At 38.5% G+C, this 27695-nt stretch overlaps 1 protein-coding gene across 2 annotated transcripts; it reads left to right on the top strand.

Moving 5' to 3' along the window:
* The first annotated feature begins 120 nt into the window (after nucleotides 1-120).
* Nucleotides 121-27695, top strand: UROS (uroporphyrinogen III synthase). 2 transcript variants are annotated; one of them, XM_081328982.1, is made up of 10 exons: nucleotides 121-136; nucleotides 4089-4400; nucleotides 6216-6299; nucleotides 12970-13066; nucleotides 13195-13269; nucleotides 17736-17810; nucleotides 21463-21546; nucleotides 26442-26527; nucleotides 27154-27252; nucleotides 27492-27695. In XM_081328982.1, exons 2-10 carry the CDS (start codon nucleotides 4338-4340, stop codon nucleotides 27609-27611), a joined length of 783 nt encoding a protein of 260 aa, XP_081185108.1. In that variant the 5' UTR covers nucleotides 121-136; nucleotides 4089-4337; the 3' UTR covers nucleotides 27612-27695. The 2 variants fall into 2 exon arrangements, with proteins under 2 accessions (XP_081185108.1, XP_081185107.1); XM_081328981.1 differs by lacking the exon at nucleotides 121-136 and having other exon boundaries at nucleotides 3951-4400.

Here is a 27695-nt window from a genome sequence, read left to right as displayed (position 1 = left end):
AGCTGCGGGTCCTCTCGACGTAGTTTGGAGCCGCTGCCTCCTGTGGGGAGGATCCACGGAGGGGCGGAGTAGGGTGGGGGAGCTGCTCCTACTCAACCAATGACTGGTTTTTCGCTGGCTTGGCAGGCTTAAATGGGTAGGTAGAGCGCGCGTTCCGGGAACGGAACTTCGTCGGTTTGGACGGAGCTTGGTTTCTTCCTTGGTTTTAGGGAGCCTTCGGATCCGAGTTACAAAAACGCGGATGACCGCTCGGGGGTTGCAAAGGGGTGCGTAACCCCATTAATGCCTGCTTGCCTGCAAAGCGGCTGTCCGCGTCTTTGCCTTTCAAATGCAGCAAGCCTGGCTGTATATGCCTGTTTAATCCGTGTTTAAATGTACCTAATTACTCCCCCCCCACCCTCCTCCCCGCAACCTCAACTTCTACTGTACGGTTTGCTTTTGTAATAGCCAACCTCCTGTGACTGCGAGCTGTGGCTTTTTCTGCTTTATTATTTATTATGCGTAGGACTTGAATGTTGCCCTAAAGCAGGGGTCGGCAACCTCGGCTCTTTTATGACTCGTGGACTTCAACTCCCAGAATTCCTGAGCCAGCTATGCTGGCTCAGGAATTCTGGGAGTTGAAGTCCACGAGTCATAAAAGAGCCGAGGTTGCCGACCCCTGCCCTAAAGGATTAGAATGCTGGGTAGGATTCTACACGTATGAAGTAACAAACGCTTTTTTTTTCAAGGCATGGAAATCTCGGGTTAGCAACACAAGCTAAGAATGTGCTGCAGTTGAAGTGCCCCCCCCCAAAAAAAAAGAGAGAGAGAGAGAGAGACAGCGGGAGAGAAATACTGCATTCAGTAGAGGCGGGGAAAGATTTTTAGTCTTTATTTTTCTGTGAGGGAATGAGAGGAATAAAATGCTTTTGTATCCTGTTCATTATTTTCTTATTATCATAGTATTTCCCTAAAGTCAGGAAAATGTCAGGACAATAATATGCTGAAGTTATGTTCCAAAATCATCCTTAAAACATAACCCAATATTTTTCTTATGGCAAATGGGAGACAAGGTAATCTGACTCTTGTAATTTAATAGTATTTTAATTTGGCCTGGTATTTCTCCCATATTAGGCAAGACAAGTGCTTTAGATAATTCTATCCTCACCCCATTCACTCCCAGATTTTATAAGGAAGCTTTTGGCCTGTTACTATCTATTCTGATCCTATCCAGATCCTATCCATCCAATTCATTTGCACCTCATTCCAACCAGACCATAGATAATACTCTCCTCTGCAATACAGTACATAATATAATAGATGTATTCTCCATTAGAGGGGGGGGGTTTACTTCTTGGTGGTCAATAGGAATAAAAATACCACTTCAGGATATAATTGGAAAAATGTCCCACCAAGAGGAGAGTGAGGTGGTATAAGTTATATAAAACCTGGTACCCTGATGATACTGTTGACATACTGTTATGGTGTGATGTACTGTTACTGTACATCTTTCTGGTCTGAAAGCTTAAGAAAAAGAAAGTACCGTATGCTACTCTAAAAATTATTGGTATTTTTAAGTATGGCTGCCATAAAGGGTACCACTTGCAATGTGGCTCCCAGGAAAAGTACAGTATAGCTTGACAAGAAAGACTTTAAAAAGATGAAGGAGGGGGGGAAAGATGGTCCTTGGAGCCACAACCCATTCTTTTGATTCCAAGCCGGTGTTCTGCTCTAATATCATATCTAATAAATATCTACAAACCCATCACATTCTGGACATAATCTATTTCATCTTTTCTACTCAGGACACCACTGCAGGGCATTGCATGCCAAAACAACTAGACACAAAGATAGTTTTTTCCCCCTGTGCCATCACTCTGCTGAACACTTAATTCCCACAGCACTGTCTTATTCCTCATCATTTCTCATCTTCTCATCTTTCCTACTATCTTTCCCTATTGGTTTATGATTTATCAATTGTTGTTTGTAATTATAATTAATGATTGTAACTTATGATTTATAATCTATGGCATATTACTTACTGTTTGTATGTACACTGTGAGCTTATGCACTGCAGACAAGTTCCTTGTGTGTCCAATCACACCTGGTCAATAAAGAATTCTATTTCTATTCCATTCTGTTCCAAGGAAGCAAGTTTAAGAAACGAAACACAGTAATGAAGAACTTGTAATGTTGTAAGACCCCAAATATGACAAAATAGCAAAATTGAGATTGTCCTTGACTTACCGCCACAATTGAGCCCAAAATTTCCTAAGCAAGACAGTTAAGTGAAATTTGCCTCATTTTATGACTTTTTCCTTGCCACACTTGTTAATTGAATCACTGCAATTGTTAACTTAGTGACATGTTAAGTGAATCTTGCTTCCCCATTGACTGCTTGTCAGGAGGTCATAAAAGGTGATCACATAACTCAGGATACCGCAACCATCATAAATACATGCCAGTTGCCAAACATCCAAATTTTGATCATGTGATCTTGGGAATGCTACAGCAATCTTTAGCGTGGAAACCAGTCATAAGTCATTTTTTTCAGTGTTGCAACTTCAAATTGTCACTAAATGAATGGCTGTAAGTTGAGGACTATCTGTAGCTATTTCACAAAATGCATTGGCAGGATTCAAAGAAGTATACAGAACCAGGCACAAATCAAATATCCCTCCAAATAGATAAAAAAGCCCCAGCAAAGTATACATTAGTTTAGGGAAGATAAACACACATTTTTCATCCCAAATAAAACATCACACTAACAAGCAAATCAACCTGATGACTAATGCAAACATTAACACATTTTTTTGGATCAAGTCAATAACTTTATTATAGTTTTTATCAGCCTTTAGAGTAAAAAAAGAGAAATGGTTTGACACAAGAATTCGTTATTGGGAAAGAGAAAAAACAATATAATTAAAAATTTTGTGGAGTTGTATAACTTGATGAATATATTTGGCCACCTGATATGTGATTCCTTAAAAATCAAGTGGTCCTCATGTTTGGAAATGATTAGATCAGAGCACATCTTGGGCATCATAAAAGAGACATGATAAGCGGAAGAGTTTCTGTCTCCCTGGAGCCACAAGGGCAAAGTCTCTGCAAATAAGGAGTCCCGTGAATTCTTTCTGCCAGTAGCGCTGATGGGAGAGACTCAAAGTGGGCTCTGAAAAGGCTCATCTACATTTGCTTAACGTCAAATTGCATAGATACCTTGCAGTAGAGGGCTTGTGGCTATCTTAACAGTTGATGAGAGAATTTGATGGGGGCGATCACTGGTGATGACATTTTGAGGATCAGTGCCCTTGATTCTCTCTCTCACTAACAATTTGGCCTTCTCTAGGGTTAGTTGGCCTAAATATTTAGGAGAGAGGCTGCAAGGTTCTGCTGTACAGAAACAGTGCCAATGAGATTGGTAGCTGTCTGACAACAGCAAAGGCATCCGGCCACACTTTTAGAAAATACCACTTCTTTTATTTCAATCTAAATGTAACTTGCTTAACTGGCTCATTTTATTCTGTAATTTTTTTTTATTTTTATTTTAATTCCATTTATATCCCGCCCTTCTCCGAAGACTCAGGGCGGCTTACAAGCTTAGCAGTAGCCTTTAACCGCACATTTGAAAGGCAGATGAGAAGTACACTATATAAATACACCTAGGCCTCATGGGAACCTCTGGTGGATTTGAGACTGTTTCATGTTGAGAAAAGAGAACATCCCCTAGGTTTGGTCCCTAACGCATTAAACAAAATGGATTTCTCTCCTGCTGGACCTTAGGTTATCTGCCAGATACTGTAATATTGCTCTGAAAAAGAGCTGTATGTTCACATTTGACTTGGAGTATATCTGAAACCTCTTGGCAGGCACAGCTTATCTCTTTTGTGCAGGACAACAACAACATCTGGGATGGGCTTGTTTAGATGTCCACATGCAAATACTGTAAGAGCATTGGCAATTATGTATTATAACAGTGGTTATGGCTCTTCTAACACTTTGGTGGAATTCCAAAATTATATGTTACAAAGTTAAATGCAAGATTCATAGTATACAATTAGCATGGTGCATATTTGTAAAATAAATTCTTTTTACCTTTTCCTTTCCAGATGCGAAGACTTATCGTATCATTTAAAGACAATGTGCATTTTGTTAGCCTTATCAGGGTTGATACGCAATTGCAGAGGGTGCACATTAAGTGCCTACTCATCGTGTGATCAACACCGTTTCAGAACTGTTGTTAATTATCCTGTTTCTTGTAAACATTAACCGGTACAACTCTTCTACAAAAAAGACTCCTTATTTAGATTTATTTCCATTTTGTGCTTCCCTATTACAAGGTGTTACACAAGTAAGCAATGAAAGTGTTGTTATTGAAAGATCCAAAGGAAAGTGATGGTGGACCAGATTCTTACATAAAGGTGAGTAACCTAAGAAGAAAAATTGTATTTGAATTGCATTCCAGCTCATTCAAAATGAATTTCTTCATTTTAGTGTAATGGATGTACTTAACAGATGACATTTCACTAAGAACTGAATTATTAAACAAAAAAGCCCCCAGCTTTGACCATCTGAGACAATATGTTAGTTTTTTGTGCCTCTTTTTGATTTTTTTGGAAATAATATTTTATTGTCTGTGATAGCTGTGAATTAAGGGCTACTGTCAGAAGTAATTTAATGTGTAACTCATTTTTATTGTAAAAATGTATTATATTGTAGCCTCTTTTCAACTTTATAAGAATTATTTCCTGAAAATGAAATACATGGCATTTTATCAAATTGATGTAGGTGAATAATATACAGATTATATTTTATATTTTAAAGAAGTCTTTTTTGGTTACAGCCAAAGTGTCAAAAAATTGCCTTCTACATATGGCCTCACAATAATTTATCAGCATTTTATGAAGTAAGACACATGTTAACAAGGAATAGATAATGACTGTTTAGTAAAGCTAGCTTTCATCATAGAAATCTCCTTTATTTAAATTAGAATGAATGGTAGAAGTGGTGATTGATGTTTTTAATGTCTGACTTTCTTGTAATACTCTTGTTGCCACGTAAAAGAAATGCAGGTTTTATTTTTAGAGCAATCTTCCACATTTTACATCATATAGACTAACTGCATTAAAATTCATTTTAATGAAATAATCTATTTAGCATGTATAATCATGTGCAGGAGTCTTACTATGAATTCAGCCATTTTGCCACATCACAGTGAAAACAGTTTAGAGAAAAGCTGTTGCCTAAGTCTTACATATTATATTGTTGAAAAAATAATAGATGAAATATGCCTTTAGCTATTTTACAAACTATACATTTTCCCCCCTGGCATGATGTTATTTGTGAAATAATTTTCATGGCTAGATACAGTATGTGTCTCTCTACTTTCAGTGCTGTTTATTGATTCTTATATAATTTTTGAATTGCCTTGTTACAATACTTTTAAGAATTACTAGAAGTACTTATAAAATGTAAATGCCTATGTTTTCTGCTCACATAAAATTTCCCCAAATCTATACTTGGACAGTTCTTTTATCCAGATCAGCAAAATGACATAAGCTTTAGAGCGCTCCACCACTTTTCCAGAAGCAGGAGGTTACAAGAGCAGAGATTTGGGATGAAATACACTTCCAGGATTAGGCCACGTGTTACATTTGAAGTCAGAGTCAGATAGGTACTTGTGCTGAGACATTTGTTCATGAAAATATATTAGTGTCAAACTGCTTCAAAAGTAAAGAAGATGGTTGCTCAACCAGCTCTAAAAACATAGGTCATTTAATTTTGTGCCAGGTTCCTGGTTACTCTAAAAATAGAAATTAAAAACAATACTGCAGTGTTTATATTCTAATCTTTTATCATCTTCTCATCTTTCCTATTATCTTCTCCTATTGGTTTTTATGATTTATCAATTGTAGTTTGTAACTTATGATTAATGAGCGTAACTATGATTATGACCTATAACTTATTACCCACTGTTTATATGTACTCTGAGAGCTTATGCACAGAGACAAATCCCTTGTTTGTCCAATCACACTTGGCCAATAAAGAATTCTATTCTATTCTATTCTATTCTATTCTATTCTATTCTATTCTATTCTATTCTATTCTATTCTATTCTATTCTATTCTATTCTATTCTATTCGCAAATCCATAATTTTAGGTGTTTCAATGAGTAATGGGTAATAATTCAGTTGGGATTCCTTTTTTCCATAAAAATCTGTACTTCTCTTTTAAAGGAACTTGGTTCACACGGACTCAAAGCAACCTTAATTCCAGTTTTAGCATTTGAATTTATTTCTCTTCAAACTTTCTCTGAAAAAGTAAGTTTTGAATTTTATTTGAAGTAATATCCCATGCTATTAAAACTATGAATGTATGTTTCCTTTCATTTTGTTAATTTGGTTAACAATTCAAATGTTGATGTTATAAACCCTATTGAGGACAGGACACTTATAGTAAATCCTGTATGAGTGTGCTTGTGTGAATTGTAATAGATAAACAAAAATTTCTGATTCCTAACAGTTTGGTAGCAACAAACTCTTCCATCCTAGTATTGTGATAATCAAGAATTAAGAGAAAACTATAATGGATTTTAAGAATATAAGAATAACCTTGCTAATCCCAGCCAAAACCTAGTTATCTTAATTCAGTATTCTGAGCAAATGGTATTGTATCACATATATTCAGAAAACTCACAAAACATTTTTTACAGTTGCTTTAGAAGAACTGATCTTCAAATGGTAGTAGCAGTAATATAATTGTACATGTTGATGGCTGCATTATTAGGCCCATCGTCCAGTAATGTGTATAGTCAGTCGTGTTTTAAAATCATTTAGTGACTAGCATCTTTCATGGCAGCAAATTCTACTCTTTGCATGAAGAATGATTCCCTTTTTATTGGTGCCCTGCAATTAAGTTTAATATTCTAATATTCTGAGAAAGGGGTAATTACCGTACTATCATGGAGTTGAAGTACTGTGACCATTTCTAATTCTGGTGGTCAGAAGAAATTACAAACCTAAGAATGTCTTAATTTTAAATTTATTTATTCATTCAGTCTATATGTCTGCCCACTCGTCTACATCTCTGGACAGCTCACATTTATTAAAAAACAGCAATCAGATTGAAAACAATTTTAACAGCTTAATAGCATTTGATTGAATTTCATTTCGTAAATCTTAGTATCACGTCATTTTTATGTTAATTTGGAAGTTTCTCTGATTATAAATAGACTTGCTTCCAACTTGTATTAGTATAAAGTCGCAGTCTAAATCTCTGAAGCAGGCTTACCATCCAGACCATCAAAAGTGACGGGTGGGGAAGAAGAGAATGAAACTAGATTAAAATAGTTTATTGTTGGGATATTTCAAATTGCGGTACAACAATGAACACCATTTTTAGCATTTTTGAACGTGAGGACAGAATTCTAAATACAAATTTAATACAAGCAATCTAAATGATTTTAAGGCCAACCAACTTTTAAAAAGTGTTTCACAGCTGGTTCTAAATGAAAACTCATAAGCAAAACACAGAGGGAAGAAGTCTGCGTAGATTTTTCTGCTTTATGAGTTTGGAGACATATAATAACAATTTGTTGTTGTTGTTAGCTGCGAAGTCGTGTCCGACCCATCGCGACCCTATGGACAACATTCCTCCAGGCCTTCCTGTCCTCTACCATCTTCTGGAGTCCATTTAAGCTCATGCCTACTGCTTCAGTGACTCCATCCAGCCACCTCATTCTCTGTCGTCCCCTTCTTCTATTGCCCTCGATCTTTCCCAGCATTAGGCTCTTCTCCAGTGAGTCCTTCCTTCTCATTAGGTGGCCAAAGTATTTGAGTTTTAGCTTCAGGATCTGGCCTTCTAAAGAGCAGTCAGGATTGATCTCCTCTAGGACTGACCGGTTTGATCGCCTTGCAGTCCAAGGGACTCGCAGGAGTCTTCTCCAGCACCATAGTTCAAAGGCCTCAATTCTTTGGCGCTCAGCCTTTCTTATGGTCCAACTTTCACTGCCATACATTGCAACTGGGAAGACCATAGCCTTGACTATACGCACTTTTGTTGACAGGGTGATGTCTCTGCTTTTTAGTGTGCTGTCTAGATTTGCCATGGCTTTCCTTCCGAGGAGCAAGCGTCTTTTAATTTCTTGGCTACAGTCCCCATCTGCAGTGATCTTGGAGCCCAGGAAAATAAAATCTGTCACTACCTCCATTTCTTCCCCATCTATTTGCCAGGAATTGAGAGGGCCAGATGCCATGATCTTGGTTTTCTTAATGTTAAGTTTCAACCCAAGTTATGCACTCTCCTTCTTCACCCGCAACAAGAGGCTCTTTAGTTCTTCTTTACTTTCTGCCATTAGAGTGGTATCATCTGCGTATCTTAGGTTGTTGATATTTCTTCCGGCAATCTTAATTCCAACTTTTGATTCATCTAGCCCTGCCTTTCTCATGATGTGCTCTGCATATAAGTTAAATAGGCAGGGCGACAGTATACAGCCTTGCCGGACTCCTTTCCCAATTTTGAACCAATCAGTGGTTCTGTGTCCAGTTCTCACTGTTGCTTCTTGACCCGCATATAGGTTTCTCAAGAGACAAATAAGATGGTCTGGTACTCCCATCTCTTTAAGAACTTGCCACAGTTTGTTATGATCCACACAATCAAAGGCTTTAGCATAGTCAATGAAGCAGAAGTAGATGTTTTTCTGGAACTCCCTAGCTTTCTCCATGATCCAGCGTATGTTGGCAATTTGATCTCTAGTTCCTCTGCCTCTTCGAAATCCTGCCTGTACTTCTGGTAGTTCTCGATCCACATACTGCTGAAGTCTAGCTTGTAGGATTTTAAGCATGACTTTACTAGCATGAGAAATGAGTGCAATGGTGCGATAGTTTGAACATTCTTTGGCACTGCCTTTCTTTGGAATTGGGATGTAAACTGATCTTTTCCAATCCTGTGGCCACTGTTGAGTTTTCCAAATTTGCTGGCAAATTGAGTGTAGCACTTTTACTGCACTGTCTTTTAAGATTTTGAATAGCTCAGCTGGAATACTGTCACCTCCACTAGCTTTGTTGTTGCTCAGCTTTTCTAAGGCCCACTTCACTTCACATTCTAGGATGTCTGGCTCGAGGTCAGTGACCACCTCATTGTGATTATCTGGGACGTTAAGCTCATTCTTGTATAGTTCTTCTGTGTAATTTTGCCACCTCTTCTTAATCTCTTCTGCCTCTGTTAGGTCCCTGCCATTTTGGTCCTTTATCATGCCCATTTTTGCATTAAACGTTCCCTTCATCTCTCCAATTTTCTTGAAAAGATCTCTGGTCCTCCCTATTCTATTGTTTTCTTCTATTTCTTTGCACTGTTCATTTAAGAAGGCATTCTTATCTCTTCTAGCTATTCTCTGGAATTCTGCATTCAATTGGGCATATCTTTCTTCTTCTCCCTTGCCTTTCGCTTCCCTCCTTTCCTCAGCTATTTGCAAAGCTTCCTGAGACAGCCATTTTGCTTTCTTGCATTTCTTTTTCTTTGGGATGGTTTTGGTTGCTACCTGTTGTACAATGTCGCGAACCTCTGTCCATAGTTCTTCAGGCACTCTGTCTATCAGATCTAATTCCTTAAATCTATTTGTCACCTCTACTGTATATTCAACAGGGATATGATTTAATTCATACCTGAGTGGCCTAGTGCTTTTCCCTACTTTCTTCAGTTTAAGCCTAAACTTTGCAAGGAGAAGCTCATGGTCTGAGCCACAGTCAGCTCCTGGTCTTGTTTTTACTGACTGTATAGAGCTTCTCCATCTTTGCCTGCAGAGCATATAGTCAATCTGATTTCTGTGTTGACCATCTGGTGATGTCCATGTGTAGAGCCGTCTCTTGGGTTGTTGGAAAAGAGTGTTTGCTATGACCATCGTATTCTCTTGACAAAATTCTATCAGCCTGTGCCCTGCTTCATTTTGTACTCCAAGGCCAAACTTGCCTGTTATTCCAGTTATCTTTTGGCTTCCTACTTTAGCATTCCAATCCCCCATGATGATAAGAACATCATTTTTTGGTGTTAGTTCTATAAGGTGCTGTAGGGCTTCATAGAACCGGTCAATTTCATCCTCTTCAGCACCGGTGGTTGGGGCATAGACTTGGACTACTGTGATATTGAATGGTTTGCCTTGGATTCGAACTGAGATCATTCTGTCATTTTGAGGATTGTATCCCAGTATTGCTTTTCCTACTCTTTTATTGACTATGAAGGCTACTCCATTTCTTCTGAGGGATTCTTGCCCGCAGTAGTATACCTGATGGTCATCTGAATTAAATTCACCCATTCCTGTCCATTTTAGTTCGCTGATACCTAAGATGTCGATGTTCAGTCTTGTCATCTCTTGTTTGACCACGTCCAGCTTTCCTTGATTCATGGATCTTACATTCCAGGTTCCTATGGAGAAAAAATCTTTACAGCATCGGACTTTCCTTTCACCACCAGACACATCCACAGCTGAGCGTCCTTTCGGCTTTGGCCCAGTCGCTTCATTCTTTCTGGCGCTACTAGTACTAGCCCTCTGCTCTTCCCCAGTAGCATATTGGACGCCTTCCGACCTGAGGGGCTCATCTTCCAGCATCATATCGTTTTGCCTTTTGGTACTGTCCATAGGGTTTTCATGGCAAAGATACTGGAGTGGGTTGCCATTTCCTTCTCCAGTGGATCACGTTTTGTCACAACTCTCGGCTATGACCTGTCCGTCTTGGGTGGCCCTGCACGGCATAGCTCATAGCTTCATTGAATTACGCAAGCCCCTTCGCCACGACAAGGCAGTAATCCATGAAGGGGATAATAACAATAAATATATATTAATATAGCAATTAAATCTTCAAAATTTACCCTGTTTTTTTTTACTATTACTGGAACAAGTCAATGTTCAAGACCAAAGAACTCTGAAATCTTTGTTTAAAACCTTTTAACTATTTCAACCATACATAGTTTTTATTAAGAACCAGTGCATATAGGAAATGTTGCCTGTGACACTGCTAATTCAGTAGTATCTAGCAGAGATATGTTTGCTTACCAAAAAAGTGAAATAGACCTAGCTGACCTTTTTTTTTCAATATTTGTTTCCTAAAGACTTTTTTATCCGGAATCAGTGGAAGGGAAAAACTTTATCGTTCATAAAAGATGAGTGAGCACTTTGATAGTATTATCATTGGCTTAATGGCTTATAAGAAGAATTAGACTTTCAGTGAGTAAGTTTACTTCTGGGTTATCATTTTGATAAGGGTAGTTATTTGAGGACCAAAAGGCCTTTATTTTATAATTAGATATAAACTTAAGTGTGTAGCTAAAACTGATTACTAAGTGAATTAGCAATTATCAACCACCATTTAAATAAAACATAAAAATACATGTATCTTTCTTGACTATAGTGCCTAAAGATTGTTTTACTTTCAAATGCTTTTAGGGGTGGTTATGAAGCAACTTATTTTCTTTTCATTTTCTTTGCCATAGTTTGTCATGTAATATCAAAGTTCTCAGATGCAAAAAATACCAATGAGTAGATAACCCAACAATAAGTCTAATTATGCCAAAATTAGGGCTAACTTAACTTGATTACCAGAATGGATCTCTTGAACTAGAAATTATGCTATTTCTTTTTATTGTAATGGCACTTGAATTTTATGAGTAGTACACAAAGCAGATGGTTGAAAGGTGTCTTAAAAGAATAGCATCTTGTGTTTGTGTGTGTGTGTGTGTGTGTGTGTGTGTGTGTAAATATGGATTGCTAACAAAGAATTAAAGGGAGACTGGTATAGCTATTTCAAGCTGCTTTGCTCTCATCAGCCAGCCACACCCTTCTGAGATTGGAATCTGGGCTGCTTGCACGTTAGGCAGCTGTGTTGACCTCTAGGCCACGGGCTCTTTCTCACTTTGTCAGCTGTATCAGGGAGGGAAGAGACCAGGGGAGGAGATATATCTTGAGTATTTTTTTTATGCACCCTGTCAACCCAAATATGATGAGAGCAAAGCAGCTTGAAATAGCTATACCAGTCTCCCTTTAATTCTTTGTTAGCAGTCCAAATTTAATATAAAAATGATTGTCGCAGTAGCGACTGCTGCCTGTGGATGGCCCTAGTTTGGGCTGATACATGCAAAAGTTTTCTTCTCCCCATGTTTGGGTCGACAGGGTGCATAAAAAAAATACTCAAGAGACAGACAGACAGATATATATATATTAACTGCATGCTAATACGGTTGTAAACGTATGCTGATATGAGGTTATACAGCCATATTAATATGCATTTTCAATTATAAATAAACTGGATTTTTAAATATGAGTTGTATTGCTATTTCAGATTAAACCTTTTCACATTTTTAGGCATGGGTTGAGCCCTCCTAGTAAGCACAGTAAGGAGCTGTCTCAGACAAAAGCAACAAAATGTAAAAGAAGAGAGAAACAGCATTCATACATTACATTCTCTCTTCAAGTGGTGGGGGATGCTGCCTGTTCACCAGTCATGAAGAAAGGTTCAACTGCCTACTATAGTTGACTTGGCTTGAAAAATTAGGTATGTCCCCAAAATTTGGCAACAAAATGTTGATGGGAACATTTCTAAAAAAAACCCCACACTTAATTTATTTATTTTTAATCACAGTGACATGTAACCTACAAAGAAAGTTATCCAATCAAAAAATGCCTTAGTAGTCTTAAGCTTGATAGCTTTTCTGTTGTCTTCTAATGATCTGTGCATTATATTCAAAGTGCTTATCAATTTAGCACTCTATTATCTCCCCTAGAATCTTCCTGTATGCCAATCTCAGATTGTCACAATAAACTTTCAAAGATTTGGTATACCGTAATGGGATCCCATTATTTCTAAAATGGCAAGTTTTAGTGCTTTTACTTGTGTTAACATTTTGATGAAAATAATACTGAAACTCTTTGCTTTCTAAGTTTTCTTCATGGTGAATGTTATGTTAATATTTCACTTATTTTTTTCTCTCTTCAACAAATAGCTTTTTCATCCTAAACAATACCGTGGATTAATTTTTACCAGTCCAAGAGCAGTAGAAGCTGTTAAATTAGGCCTAGTGGATAGTTGTAAAAAAGAAGGTGAGCATACCATAATGTTCTTTGCATGGTTTTATTTTAGAAGTTTGAATCCGCCTATTGTGGTTTGTTCACTATTGCTTATGGCTTAACATAGCATGAAATGTGAAAGATGCATTGTTTCCTTTTAGCTTGGAAGAATTATCTGAGAGAAGAATGGAATACTAAACCTGTTTACGTGGTAGGGAAAGCTACAGCTGGATTAGGTAAGCCACTTCTTTAGATTCATATAAAAACGTTTAAGAAAAATATACATCAGGCTTTTTAACAGTTAAACTCTTATTTTGGCTGCAGGACAAAAAGTTTTCATGTTAAAACAAGATTAGCAAGTGTATTGTCTTACTCTTTGCTTCTTAATCCTCTGTGGCAGATCAAGGATTCAGTCACCTTATCTAAAACTCTAGTGCAGCAATCCAGGGCTGGAGATTCCCAGAAGGAAGTCCCTTAGCCATGCAATATCACTGGGTATTTTAGGGCCAGTCACTCTCCCTTAATCTAGGATGCTTTGCAAGGGTGCTCTTGTGGGGATAAAATGGAAGTCACATTGAGTTCTTGAAAGAAAGATGGGACTTGGATCTAACAAATAAGTAAGGCATCAAAGTGGTCAGACTCCTCATATTGGTGGGGGATGCTTTAGAAGATCATATAGTAACTGTGACTAGGGGGGCCTTCGTCCAGGTGCGCCTGGTGCGCCAGTTACGGCCCTATCTAGACCGTGATGCCTTGCGTACAGTCACTCATGCGCTCGTGACCTCTCGGTTAGACTACTGCAACACCCTCTACATGGGGCTGCCCTTGAGGACCACTCGGAGGCTCCAACTGGTGCAGAATGCAGCCGCGCGAGTTGTGTTGGGGGTCTCCCGATACTCCCATATTACACCTCTGCTCCGTGAGCTGCATTGGCTTCCGGTTGCCTTCCGGGTGAGATTCAAGGTACTGGTTATGACCTACAAAGCCCTACATGGCATGGGTCCGGAGTACCTTAGGGAGCACCTGCGGCCGGCATCAACTTCCCTCCACCCAGTGCGCTCCCACAGAGAGGGCCTCCTCAGCGTGCCGCCGTTTGGAGAATGCCGTCTGGTGACCCCCAGGGGGAGGGCGTTCTCTGTGGGTGCGCCTGACCTGTGGAACCGTTCACCGGTTGAGCTCTGGATGGCTCCTTCCGACGCGACCTAAAAACCTATTTGTTTGAACAATCCGGCCTGGTCTGATGGGTTTTATTTTAATTATTGTTTTAATGTAATTTATTTTCTGCATTTGGGTACTAGGGTTTAATTTGTTTTAATTTCTTTATTTTGGGTATTTATGGTATTTATGTCCCTGTTCACCGCCCTGAGTCCTTTGGGAGAAGGGCGGTATACAAATCAAATCAAATAAATAAATATTTGTCAGGATGTGCTGGAGGAGAAAATACATTGATTTTAATTTAATTTAATTTAATTTAATTTAATTTAATTTAATTTATTAATATTTCTATACCGCCCTTCTCCCGAAGGACTCAGGGCGGTGTACAGGGCAAGAATAAAACACAGAGTTACAAAAATTAAAAGGTAATTAAATACATGCCCATAAAAACAGTTGATACATAATAAAACCCCAATAATAATAATAAAATACCCCACCAATCCCCCCTCAGGCCAGGCCGGCTTGTTCGAACAGGTATGTTTTCAGATCGCGGCGAAAGGAGCGAAGATCGGGCGCTGTCCGGAGCTCAACCAGTAATTGGTTCCATAGCTCCGGGGCGCCCACAGAGAAAGATCTCCCCCTGGGGGCCACCAATCGACATTGATATGTATGAAGTATGTTCATGGTCCCCAGTATTGCACATATGGAAGCTAAAAAGGTAAAGGTTCCCCCGCACATGCGTGCTAGTTGTTTCCGACTCTAGGGGCCGGTGCTTATCTCCGTTTCAAAGCCGAAGAGCCAGCACTTGTCCAAGGACGTCTCCGTGGTCATGTGGCCGGCATGACTAGATGCCAAAGGCGCACAGAACGCTGTTACCTTCCCACCGTAGTAGTCCCTATTTTTCTACTTGCATTTTTACGTGCTTTCGAACTGCTAGGTTGGCAGAAGCTGGGACGAGTAACAGGCGCTCACTCTGTTACGCGGCACTCGGGATTCGACCCGCCAAACTGCCAACCTTCTGATCGACAAGCTCAGCGTCCTAATTATTACAGCATTAGAAAATGGTTTTTGGACATTTATTCCTCTGATGTTCTCGGATTCCCAGGATGGAGGGAGTGCATTCCAGAAGAGCAAAAGACATTGCAGTTTAGGAGAAAGAGAGTTAAGACAGCCTCCTCCCTTGTTTCCAGAGTATATGTTTTATGGTGCAAACTTTAGTTTGGCAAGATTGTTGCCTATAGGTGAGGAACACAATAAAAGAAGTTGGTTAGAAGAGTCTCTACGTATCTTTTTTTGGCTTTTGGAGGCTGACAGACTCTCTGTGTCTTCCTTTTTTCCTATTTATCTCTGGGAATCAGTAGTTTCTAGGATGTTTCCATGTTTTTTTTTATCACCATAAGAAAATAATGTCCTGAAGTCTATTTTCCATATAGGTAATCCTCAGCTTTAATGGCCGCAATCAGGAACAGAACTTCCATTGTAATTTGGTGAACTAATTCACTGAATTAAAGAAGTACTAAGTAATTCGATGAACTAAGTCAACATGTGACTGGGCCTGCTTTTATGACCATTTTTACCATGGCTGTTAAGCAAATCACTATAGTGGTTAAGCAAATTATTGTGGTCGTTAAATGAATCGCTGTTTGTTAAGCAAATTGTTAAGCAAATCTAACTTTCCCAATTGACTTTGCTTGTTGGAAGCCAGCTGGGAAGGTTGTAAGGACAGTGTCGCCTGTCTCCTATTATTTCTGCCTGTCCCATCAGATCTGGCAGATTGGGCAAGCTCCAGGCCTCATCTACTAAGCAGTGCCAATAGGTGAGATCCTGGAAGCATGTCTTCTCTGTCACAGTGCCTGCTTTCTGGAACAGCACACCTCCACCAAGACTGATATGGCCCTGCTTGCTTTTATTAAAAACCCTGGGCATGGGGCCAAGATGTCAGATAAGCCAGTTTTATGTGTTTTTCGTGATGTGGAAGCTGGCTTGTGGGCCTTTGTGCAATTTAAATATTATTTTGAATTCATTTGTTATGGGCAGACATAACAATTGATATAATAAATGAATAAAGCAGGGATATTTTGACAGCAAAGTTAAGTATTTCCTAGTTAAATTATTGCAACAAATGTATATATTTCACTACACTTTGTACACCAATAATTCTTGAGTAGATTATTTACAGTTAGGTAGTTAATGGTAATTTTCTGACTGGCTTGAGAACATTTGCTTTTATATATTTTATAGGAACATTTGATTGGTGTTTTGTTTGTTTGTTCGTCCTTGATAAACATTGTTAATAAAATTCACACTAGGCAGTTTAATCTCATAGACACTTTTGGGTTTCAGCAATGGCATTCTGTACTAAAAGACAAATCAGCTTCTGTTTTTAAAGACAAGGCAAATAAAAAAATTGTCTGTATGCAATTTCAGCTTTAAAAGTACCTTGAATATGTTGTTGTTAGCTGCAAAGTCATGTCCGACCCATCATGACCCCATGGACAACGTTCCTCCAGGCCTTCTTGTCCTCTACCATCTTCTGGAGTCCATTTAAGCTCACGCCTACTGCTTTAGCGACTCCATCCAGCCACCTCATTTTCTGTCATCCCTTTCTTCAATTGCCCTCAGTCTTTCCCAGCAATCTTGAATATATCCACTCCTTAAAAACCATAAAATATTCCCCCTTCAATTCCACTGGAAATAAATGGTACTATACAGCCATGTGTGTGCATGAAATCTTTGACTCAACCTTACTTTAAGCATCATCTGAAAATATTCTCTTTTGTAGCAGTATAATCTCATATTTTCGTTGTCTTTCAAGACTGTAAACCTGTTGTTATTTTTGTAACGATTGTATTCTATACAGTGGCTAAGTTACTGCAAAAATAATATTAGGAACCAAATAATGAGACAGCAGCCTCGTGTCAAATCTACAACGAACCTGGTTACAGCCATCTTGCTTGTTCTAGGTTGCCACACGAAAGGGAAGGGGGAATGGAGTATCTCTGTTAGTCTGGGAACCAAGGTCATTATCTTAGGAGAAGAGGGTTGGGTGTTTTGTTAGAAAGCCCGTATCGTAGTTATTGCATAGTACTGGGATGGGAACTTTTACTTTGAAATAGTGTAACTCTTGGGGGGGAATTGTAGACTTGGTTTCACTTTTGATGTGCCGATATTTTGTATCCAATAAATATGTTCTCTGAGGAAGATTCAAACCTCGGAGTTCTGATTTATTCCGTTCTATATCAGAACCATGACATCATGTTTTTCAGCAAAGTATAATACTAACTTATTTTTATTCATAGTACATGTTAAAAAAGGAATCTATTGCCTAATTGCTGTGATCTGATTACCAGAAGCAGGGTGAACAACTGTGATTTAACCATGTTGCTCTGCAATTTCCTTGTGTCTCCACAGTTAATCAAGTCTTTAGATTGCATATGATAATTTTAAAACAAAATTCTACTTTTAAACAATGACACAGTAATATCAAATGTCTATAAGATAAGCCTTCATTTTCTTTACTTATCTTGTCTCCTTCTCTTTCTCTCAGTAACTGAAATAGGTCTCAAACCACAAGGAGAAGATTGTGGAAATGCTGAAAAACTAGCAGAATTCATTTGCTACCGTAAGTGGAAACATAAGTTTCAATGACAAGTGTATGACTTTATTCTCTTCAATATGTATATGTAACTATGATTTTATGGACTACATAAAATACAGAATGTTTTCTTTCCTGGGTAACGATGAAAGAAGTCCACAAACTTCTCATTATTATGAGAAGTGATTGGCAATAGTGATCCACCTTGAAATATGTATCAACAGCAATAGCAAAAATAGCATCCTGTGGGATTTCACAACAAAAGGATAAATGCTAAAATGTAGTGTTAGTTTGGAGGGAGAAACCTGCTTCTTCACAAAATTAAAGTCTCTAGTTCTTCTCTTGACAAAACATTTGCAAGAAAAGAAGTCATGTAGGCCATTTGCTGTTGGATGCCCAGAATGATTTTCTTCTATTTTGCAGAAGAGGGGTTGGTTACGTTTTGTTTATGTCAAAAATAACTTTTTGGGCCAGATGTCACATATGGCATTTTGAGAGCATGTCAGTAAGGCATCCCCCAAAATGGCTGTTATATAATACCCATCATAGTGGGTATTGGCCAGTGCCAGAGCATCCATTTACCAGAAGTAAATCTGTCTTGTTATTCCCTGTTATCCGTTCTGATTTCCCATAATACTTTCTACAACTCTGAGATATTTTTTTTCCTGAGCTAGTGAATCTACTTTTACACAATGCATGAGCTATGGTCACCAATTATTTTGATTTTTTTTTAAAAAAAACATTCATTGGATCTGCAGCTGTACAAAACACATATAAGTTAAGGCTAAAGGTGGGTGCCTCATTGTACGGCATGCCAGTTCCTTATTTAATTTTATTTCAATTTCTCCTGAAACATTTATGAAAACACAAGATCTACATGTTAATTAAAACAAAGGTAATTGATAATAGAAAATTTAAAATGCATCATTCATACAGCACTTTAGTTCTACAATTGTTTGGACATATAAACCAAAGACACTTAAATTATCTCACTGAGTTGTATTGGGCCAAAGTAGAATTATATTAGTTTGGACCCAGGGCAGTTGCTGTTATTTAAGAAATGTTGTCTTAGCTTTGGCTAATGTACTGTGCTAAAAAGGTTAGCTGTTTCCTTAATTAAATAGGTAGCATTAATGTTTGTCTTTCTCCCAAGATAAATCTTACAGGTTCTTTTTAACAATGTAATGCCACATGTAGGTGGTTATACAGAAAGAAAATACTATAGGATCTGTCCTTCTTAAATTGTATACTTCTATCAAAATGTTATTCTTTTGTTGTAAACCAATTTAAAAGGATTAACTTTCCTTCTTAGGAATCACATTGGCTTAAACCTTAAGAAGCCGTGTTTAATGTATTTTCCTTTTATCTCTGCGTTTTCCCTCAGATTTTTTTTTTGGCTTCATGTTATTGACATCTCTGTGGTACCTAATAAAACATAATGTTATTCTGATGAAGATGATTAGATGTTAATAAGGTCCTTCTATTGGTTATTAGATTTTCTTCAATTATTAATCTTTAAAGGCAAAAATATTTTATAATGTTTAAATAAGTGTATCAACCATTTTTAAAAATAGGTCTGTTCTCCTTCTTCTCATTTTCCCTCACACATAAATCACTGTAAGTAAAAGGATACAAATCTGGTAGAAATATCTACATCTCTAAATTGGAAACACTGTCTGCTCTTAGGAAGCTTTGGAGATGCTTTAGGGTTGCTGATAGAAAGGCAGTTTTTAACAAAATCAAAAGGTCTTCGCTTATCTTTAAATCCCTTACAAAAAAACACATTATAAGCGCACCACAAGCAAAGTAGCCATGATAACTTCACTCTTTTGCTGGAGATACAGAATACCATCACGATGGGACAGGCCTATATTGGAAATTAACAGTTGGTGTTAACATCAAAGCCTTGTTCGTATCAGTCTGCGGGGTCACCTGACCACATTTCAGGCATTTGGCAACACAGCCATATTTATGGCCATTTTCAGGTCATGTGGCTATGTTTTATAACAGTTTTGCTGAAAATCAGTTACTTTTGATATTCAGCAAAACTGCACCATAGTGAATAATGGATTTACTTAATGACAACGGCATTTATTTTATTTTATTTTATTTATTTTGCACCATAGTGTTCACTTAATGATCACAATAAAAAAAGGTTGATCAGTTCAATCTATCATATGACTGACTGAATTTACAACGGTCACAACATATGACCATCATGGGCAGCCTCCATTACCATTACAGGTGTACAATGAGGACTACCTATAAATAGAACCTAATACAAATAAAGTATGTTCATTTGCTCTCCTTACAGTGTTCATGTGTGTGCTTATGCCTCCTTTGGGTTGACTCCCAAAGTTTTTTGCCCTAAAGATGTGTGCTGGTGGCTCTCTTTTTAGTCTAGCTCATGCCATTTTTGGCTATGTGAAGACCAAGAAAAATGAAAAAAAAAATAAAAATTCCTTTTTTTATATAGCAGATAAACTGCACCAAAGGTCACCATTCTTTTGCCCATATTTGCCTAATTTATTCATTCATTCATTCCATTTCTATAGCCACCCAACTCAAGTGACTTTTTTCAGGCCATCCTCAATACCCCAGCCTCTTACATTTCATTCTTCCTTCCCAATTTTCTGTCCCAACTATTACTATAAAATAGTCAATCAGCATGGGCCTAATTTTATTTTTCCCTTTCATTTTTTCTCCTAAATATTTATTTGTACTGGAACAAAGTTTGTGCTTCGGGGGGGGGGGAAAACCAATCCACTGCTGTCTGCTGTCTTTATATGAGTGGTGCCATTCTGGCTGCAAAGTGTTGGCATGTATACCTGAGCATCCAAAACATAAGAACTAATGATGATACCTGCTCTAGTTATGGAAGTGCAATCTAGCCATTTTTAATGTTCTTAAGCCTGTAGATATAATCATGGTTTGAGGTAGTAAATAATAAAATTAATGAGAAAATGTTAGAAAAAAACTGTCATGGAAATGCATAAACAAAGAACTGTTTTTCTTTTTTTTTTAAAAAAAATCCCTCTTCGTTAATTCCCAAACAGTATTTGTTCCAGCGGAATTAGTGATTATGGGAATATCATCTTGAAAGATGATAAAATGATAGATATAACTCCAATTAACAGTCCCTCCTAATGTTAAAAAGGATATTGGCTGCAGTCAGTAACAACAGAAACGCTAATTAGAATTGGGAACCCTTTTCAAAGCAAGATGTTCCTTCCTGTGGACTGTCTTGACCTTTCCTTTTGTGCAGAAGATGAATTTATCCTGCTGAATTAAGTCTTTAACTTTCTACATGTGTGCAGTATGTGAAGTCTGAAGAATGCCAAGTGTCAGAATGGGAGGAGAAAATGTATTAAAATGCTTGGAAGCATTCTGCTCCGAGCTCTCTGTTGAATAGCACAAGAATAGCAAAGCAATTAATCTTTTTGCCAGATCTTTTTAGGCAAACATCTATAACTCGGCAATGAATTATTATTTTTTAATTTACATGCTAAATAGCTTCTACTCTATGGGACTTGTGTTTAGTTGTAATGTTTTCAGCAATTGTAAGCATACATTACACTTCTTACAGTGTTTTAGAGTGTGGCCATTTTAAAGCATTATTTTGTGCTGTTTGTGCTTCAAATGCCATTCTGAATTAAATCCATTTTTATTTCTTAAACAGGGGAGCCATCCAATTCGTTGCCTCTTCTTTTTCCATGTGGTGCTCTAAAAAGGGAAACGCTTCCAACAATGCTCAAGGACAAAGGTTTGATTTAAAACATATTTTTGAGCAATAGTTTTCTACTCTTAAGAAGCTCAGAGGAAATAAGGCAATGACTGTTAAGCAAACCCAACTCACCTCACAGTATTATTGTTGTGGGAAACGTAGGAAGGAGTATTAGGTTGTGTTTGCTACCTTGAGTTATTTATAAAAATAATAAAGGTGGGATAAAAAATAAATATACAACCTGAAGAGTTGGAAGAGTCTCTTGGGCCACAATATGCAATTCTCCACGGTGCAAGAACTAAATATGGAACTTCTCCCCACAGATGGCTCTCTAAACTTTGCTTGCACAGATCTAGTTAAGAGAATTCACTATCTCCCTCTGTGATTAGTTCTGCTACCTCATTTTTACTCTCAGGCTTCTTAACATTTTTTCCCCCAGAAACTGCTTTTCTGTAACATAAGACTATTATTTGGTGTTTTAGATTCTAGGTTGCTAAATAACAAATCTTGACTTCTTTCTGTACGACACCCTGTAGGTATTTGGAAAATACTGCCATATTCTCTCCTGTCTTCTTTTCTCAAGACTGAGCTACTCATTGTCTCATTTCATCTTTATAATAATTCTTTGGTCATTGACGTTGTCCTCTGCACCTATTCCAAATCTATTCATCTGGCCAGTGTAAGTGAGACAGTATTTTCTAAGGCATTTCACTTGCTGGAAGGCACATAGGAGTGGGCCTTAGGGCAAGGCATTCTCTCAGAGGTATGTCTCCTTGGAAATAACAGGGTGAGGATGGCCCCTCTCATACAGATTTCTGGAAGCTGGCAAAGAGTTGGCTGGAAATTCACTGAGTGATTGGTGCCGTTTTAGTTTATTAGTTTAGTTTATTAGACTTATATACCGCCCTTCTCCCGTAGGACTCAGGGCGGTTCACAAGGTTTTTTAAAAGAAACAATACTACAATTACAAAAGTTAAAACAATTAAAATGATTATATTAAACCTTGAATATAAAAAGCTAGTTAAAACCAGTTAAAACCCTAATTAATACCCTCAGTCCAGGCCAGAAAGCTCAAAGAGCCAGGTCTTCAGGTCCCGGCGGAATGAACGGAGGTCAGGGGCAGTCCTAAGCTCTACAGGCAGCTGGTTCCAAAGGGCTGGTGCACCCACAGAGAAGGCCCTCCCCCTGGGTATTGTCCACCGGCAATCTCTTACCGGCAGTACCCTAAGAAGACCCTGTGGGAGCGCACAGGACGAAGGGAGCTTGATGCCGGCAGCAGGTGCTCCCAAAATATCCCGGACCCAAGCCATTTAGGGCTTTATAGGTCATCACCAGCACCTTGAATCTCACCCAGAGGGCAACTGGGAGCCAATGCAGCTCGCGGAGCAGAGGTGTTATGTGGGAGTATCGGGAAATTCCCATCACAACCTGCGCAGCCGCATTCTGCACCAGCTGAAGCCTCCGGGTGGTCCTCAAGGGCAGCCCCATGTAGAGAGCGTTGCAGTAGTCCAATCGGGAGGTCACGAGCGCATGAGTGACTGTGCATAGGGCATCTCGGTCCAGATAGGGGCGCACCAGGCGAACCTGGGCAAAGGCCCCCCTGGTCACGGCTCCTATATGGTCTTCAAAACTGAGCTGCGAATCCAGGAGGACACCCAAGTTGCATGCCCTATCAATGGGGGGCAACACCTCACCCCCCATCATTAAAGATGGAATAGGCTGGTTAGTCCGAGATGCCGGTATGCACAGCCACTCAGTCTTGGCAGGATTGAGACGAAGACTGTTTCTTCCCATCCAGACCCGGACCGCCTCCAGGCAACGGGACATCACGTTAATTTAATGTGTTACTATAATGTTATTAACTTAGCTTATATTATTATAATTGCTGTATCTGTAACAGGACAGCCAGTGAGACTAGGGATTTGAGTGTCATAGGAGAGACAGTGAGACTAGGCATTTGGGAGTTAGACTACGGAATGGGATGTTTAGGCACGGACCCTTGGCCATGCCTCCTTCATCCCCTGCCACCCGCCTTAGCCCATTTACAGCCAACTTTCCTCTTCCACTGGCCTTCCCCTGGCCATTCTCCACAGCCAATGGGCCCCTGGCCGTCCACCCCTCATCCTTCAGCCCAGCCCAGACACCATTTGACCTAGGCCTTTAGGTGCATGGGACAAATAGTCCCCAGCCAATCAGGTGGCAGGCAGAAGCAATGGTGCTGGGGAGGCAGCATGCAATTGCTGATGGGTGATCGTAGGGGTGTGGGGGGACAGTGTGCAATGCAAGATTTTTTAAAAAGTACTGCAGCTACTTTGCAAATTTGGAGGGCCAGGGACCCATTGGCTGTGGAGAATGGCTGGGGGAGGCCAGCAGAGGAGGAAAGCTGGCTGTAAATGGACTGAGGTGAGTGGCGGGGGGTGAAGGAGGCAAGGCCAAGAGTCTGTGCTGAAAAGTCCCAAATCCATTAGACTAGGAATGGGAGATCAGAGTTCTAATTCCCTTTCTGCCACAGAAGTTATCTGTGTAATTTGGGACCAGTTACTCTTTTTGTATCCATCCAACCTCATAGGCTGGTGGTTATGGGGGGGTGGGAGGAGAAGGGAGCATGATGTAAGTCGACATCCTAAAAGATGGATACCCATACGATCAAATAGATAAAATTTACTGTAAGTGCTTAGAGTTTGTTAACTGATTGAGATGGGGGAAAATCCAGTAAACAAACAATCCTTAGCAATAGCCCTGACAGTGCCTATATTATTTTTGAAGTGTACTTGTCACTCAAACACTTAGAACAGGGGTCCCCAACCCCTGGTCTGTGGACTAGCACCAGGCAACAGCATGCCAGCAACCGCACAAACAAGCAAAGCCCCATCCATGGGATGCAGGCAGCACATGAAACCATGCCCTCTCTAGTGTGCGGAAAAATCTTTCTCTACAGAACCGGTCCCTGGTGCCCAAAAGGTTGGGGGCTTCTGACTTAGATGATTTTAGCTGTCAAAAATGGACAACTTTTTATGTTTGCTAACCAAGTCCCTTTGGCAAAAAGAATATCCCAATTGGTTCATTATTTTTAAAATTATGGCAGTGATCTTGAAAATGAATTTTTATGGTCATAATATGAGATGACATTCACTTGTGTTTTCTCTGTCACTCCTACACATAATTAATCTTGCACAGATGCCTGGTTTCACAGCATTGACAAATAAAACATTGAATTATGGCCAGCTTATTCATTCTTTTAAGAACAACACAAAAATGGAAGAAAGTTAATAGTGTGCCATTTATATCAATATGTATGACACTGGAAAGGAGTATTGGTCTGTCATCTCACTTTTATAATGCTCAGTTAATTGGTTTTATCCTTTTTTTTAAATAGCAGAGCAAAGCCTAAATAGACTTGATGACTACCATCTGCTGGCAATAAACTAATCACAGTTGTTCTTCTAAATCTAGTTGTTCTAAAACAAAATCACCAGATCCATCAACCTGTGTCACATTTCTTCCTGTCTTGGAAAAATCCAGTCAGTGAAAAATCTGTGATATATCCTCACAATATTATACATTAAGAAATATTCTTCTGCTGTATGGTTAGGATTCTTCCACATACACAGTTGCTTGAGGTGCAGAGCATAGAATACAGAGAAAGTCCCTGTATTTTTTTAATTCCATTTATATCCTGCCCTTCTCCGAAGACTCAGGGCGGCTTACAAGCTTAGCAGTAGCCTTCATTCTATGTATATGCCTGCTTATTAGGGCTTTCACACAAACTCCAAGCGGCATTATTACAAAGTCAGCTTATTGCCCCCAACAATCTGGGTCCTCATTTTACCTACCTCGGAAGGATGGAAGGCTGAGTCAACCTTGATAATATAATAGATTGTATATATTTTATGCCTCACCAACATTCCGTATATATGTAATTTATTTTCCCATATTGTTTAATTACCAAATTATTCCTTTTTCAATAATTCTATTGCTCTTTTCAAATGCTGCTTTTTTCTTTCTTCCAAAAGACAGAAATCCTTCTATGTCTGATGTTTTGTTATGTTCAGATACTGTATAATCTGGAATTTCAAGAACAGAAACCTTCATCCATATGCATAATTCCACTTGATTAAAAAACAATTATCATTAATTAAATACCATGTTCATTTAAGATGTTAGTTTTGATCAATAATAATCCAGATTTTGAATCAGGCATGACTGCTTCCTTTACAGGCACATTTTTATCCAGCTAAAGTTGACATTATTGCTTCCTGTCAGTTGACAATTTTCGAATTGCAAAAGGGTGGATCTATTCAGGGACCTTCCAAATCTATGTTTTTGAGTATTTTCACATAATGATTTATCACATCTGTAGGTAGAAATATTTCCCAACTATTGCCATTTTATTATTGCTAAAATGCTCTCATTATCTGTTCTGAGAGATACTGTCCAGTCAATTACATTTTATTACATGATTTGAAATTCTCTTTGTTTCTTTCAAGGGTGATATATTAATGAGACTTGTATCTTTAAAAAGAATACATTTTGAATTTGGTTAAAGTTAGCACTTTCTTCTCTTCTCTCAGCAATTTCTTTGCCCAGCTATTCTTAGATTCTTTACAAATCTTCACATTTGTATTATATGTCATAGGATTTTTATTCTGTTTTGATCATATCTCTTGATAGTATTCTGGTAACAACTTTTCATGAAGATTAAACTTTCAAAAAAGATTAAATGTCCACATGGTATCTTAAATCTTTCAGAATTGGTATACTGTCTGTGACAACACACCTCTAAAATATTGATAAGAATTTGCTTTATGATCAGCTCGCTTTATCTGCATTTTAGGTAGAAGAATGAATTTTGGTTTAAATATATTTCCATTCATATTTTAATTGAAAACAATAAACAATTAAATCACAAATAAGTTTCATTGTTCACATTGCAGATATTGTATTGGAATCTGTCACTGTTTATCAAACCAGTCAGCATCCTGACCTCCAGGAATCCTTGACAAATTACTTCTCACAAGAGGTATTTTGTTTTCTGAGTCATGTTGCAGTTCAAGAAGATACTGTCTTCCATTTATTTATCTGGTACAGTTACCACTGAACAGAGATTAGACCAAGCAAATGCCTTGGGAGATATTTTGCCCTGCTACTGAGGGAGAATTTCTATGGCTTTGTGAACTGACAGGCTCTCGTAACTATTATATCAGAGGGCCCCAACCTTTTGGGCACTAGGGACTGGTTCCGTGGAGAAAGGTTTTTCCACAGACCAGAGCGTGTGTGGTTTTGTGTGCTGCCTGCATCCCATGGATGGGGCTTTGCTTGTTTGTGTGGCCCAGTTGCTGGCTTTGCTTGTTTGTGTGGCCCGGTACCGGTCCACGGACCTGGGGTTGGGGACCCATGCATTATATAACAGCATTCAAATGTGCTTCCCAGCCTCAAAGTGGCCATTCTTTATCTGATACCAGAGTGGTTTTGCTAAACAAAATGCAGTGCTATTTCCATTGCAGTCATGTGCCTAGATTAGGAATGAAGGTGACTTTTAATTTCTGAAGCAACCTATATTTTTAGAGTCATAAAAATCTATTGAGTGTTCAAACCGAAAATGTAAAGAAATATCTGTTCTCTCTCTCAATATTTTTATTTGGACAGGGTGTTCCTGCTGGTATTATTTTCTTCAGTCCTTCTGGTGTCAAGTATTGTCTGAAGCAAATTTTGAAATTGTCAGGTGATCTCATTTCCCAAATTAAGGTGAGTTTTACACCAGAATTTTGACACATAGTATTTTATAACTGCTACAGAAGAGATCTGAAAGCCATAAAGGTAAATTATTCATTTTTTTCTCCAATCAGGCTTGACCAACACAGCAGGCATATTTCTGCTGTATTTTATCTTACTTTTTTCATCACTTTTCTGTTTTTTTGAAGTTTAAATATTGTTCTATATGCATAAGTACATAAATAAATCCTTTAACATGGCTCTCTTTTCAGTTTGGCGCAATAGGTCCAACAACAGCTGAAGCTCTTGTAACTGAAGGAATCGTAGTAAGCTGTACAGCCAGTCGCCCTACCCCCCAGGATCTTGCTGCTGAACTTAGAAAATGTCTCTAGCCGTAATACATTTGAAGACTCTGTGATTGAAATTATGTAATTTGCAGTAATACCTAAAATTAAAAATACCTTCTTTACGATTTA

The sequence above is a fragment of the Vipera berus genome (genome assembly GCF_964194415.1).
Source record: "Vipera berus genome assembly, chromosome: 5".
NCBI lineage: Eukaryota > Metazoa > Chordata > Lepidosauria > Squamata > Viperidae > Vipera > Vipera berus.
The sequence above is the reverse complement of the archived record's forward strand: the minus strand, read 5'-3'. Positions and strand labels throughout refer to the sequence as shown.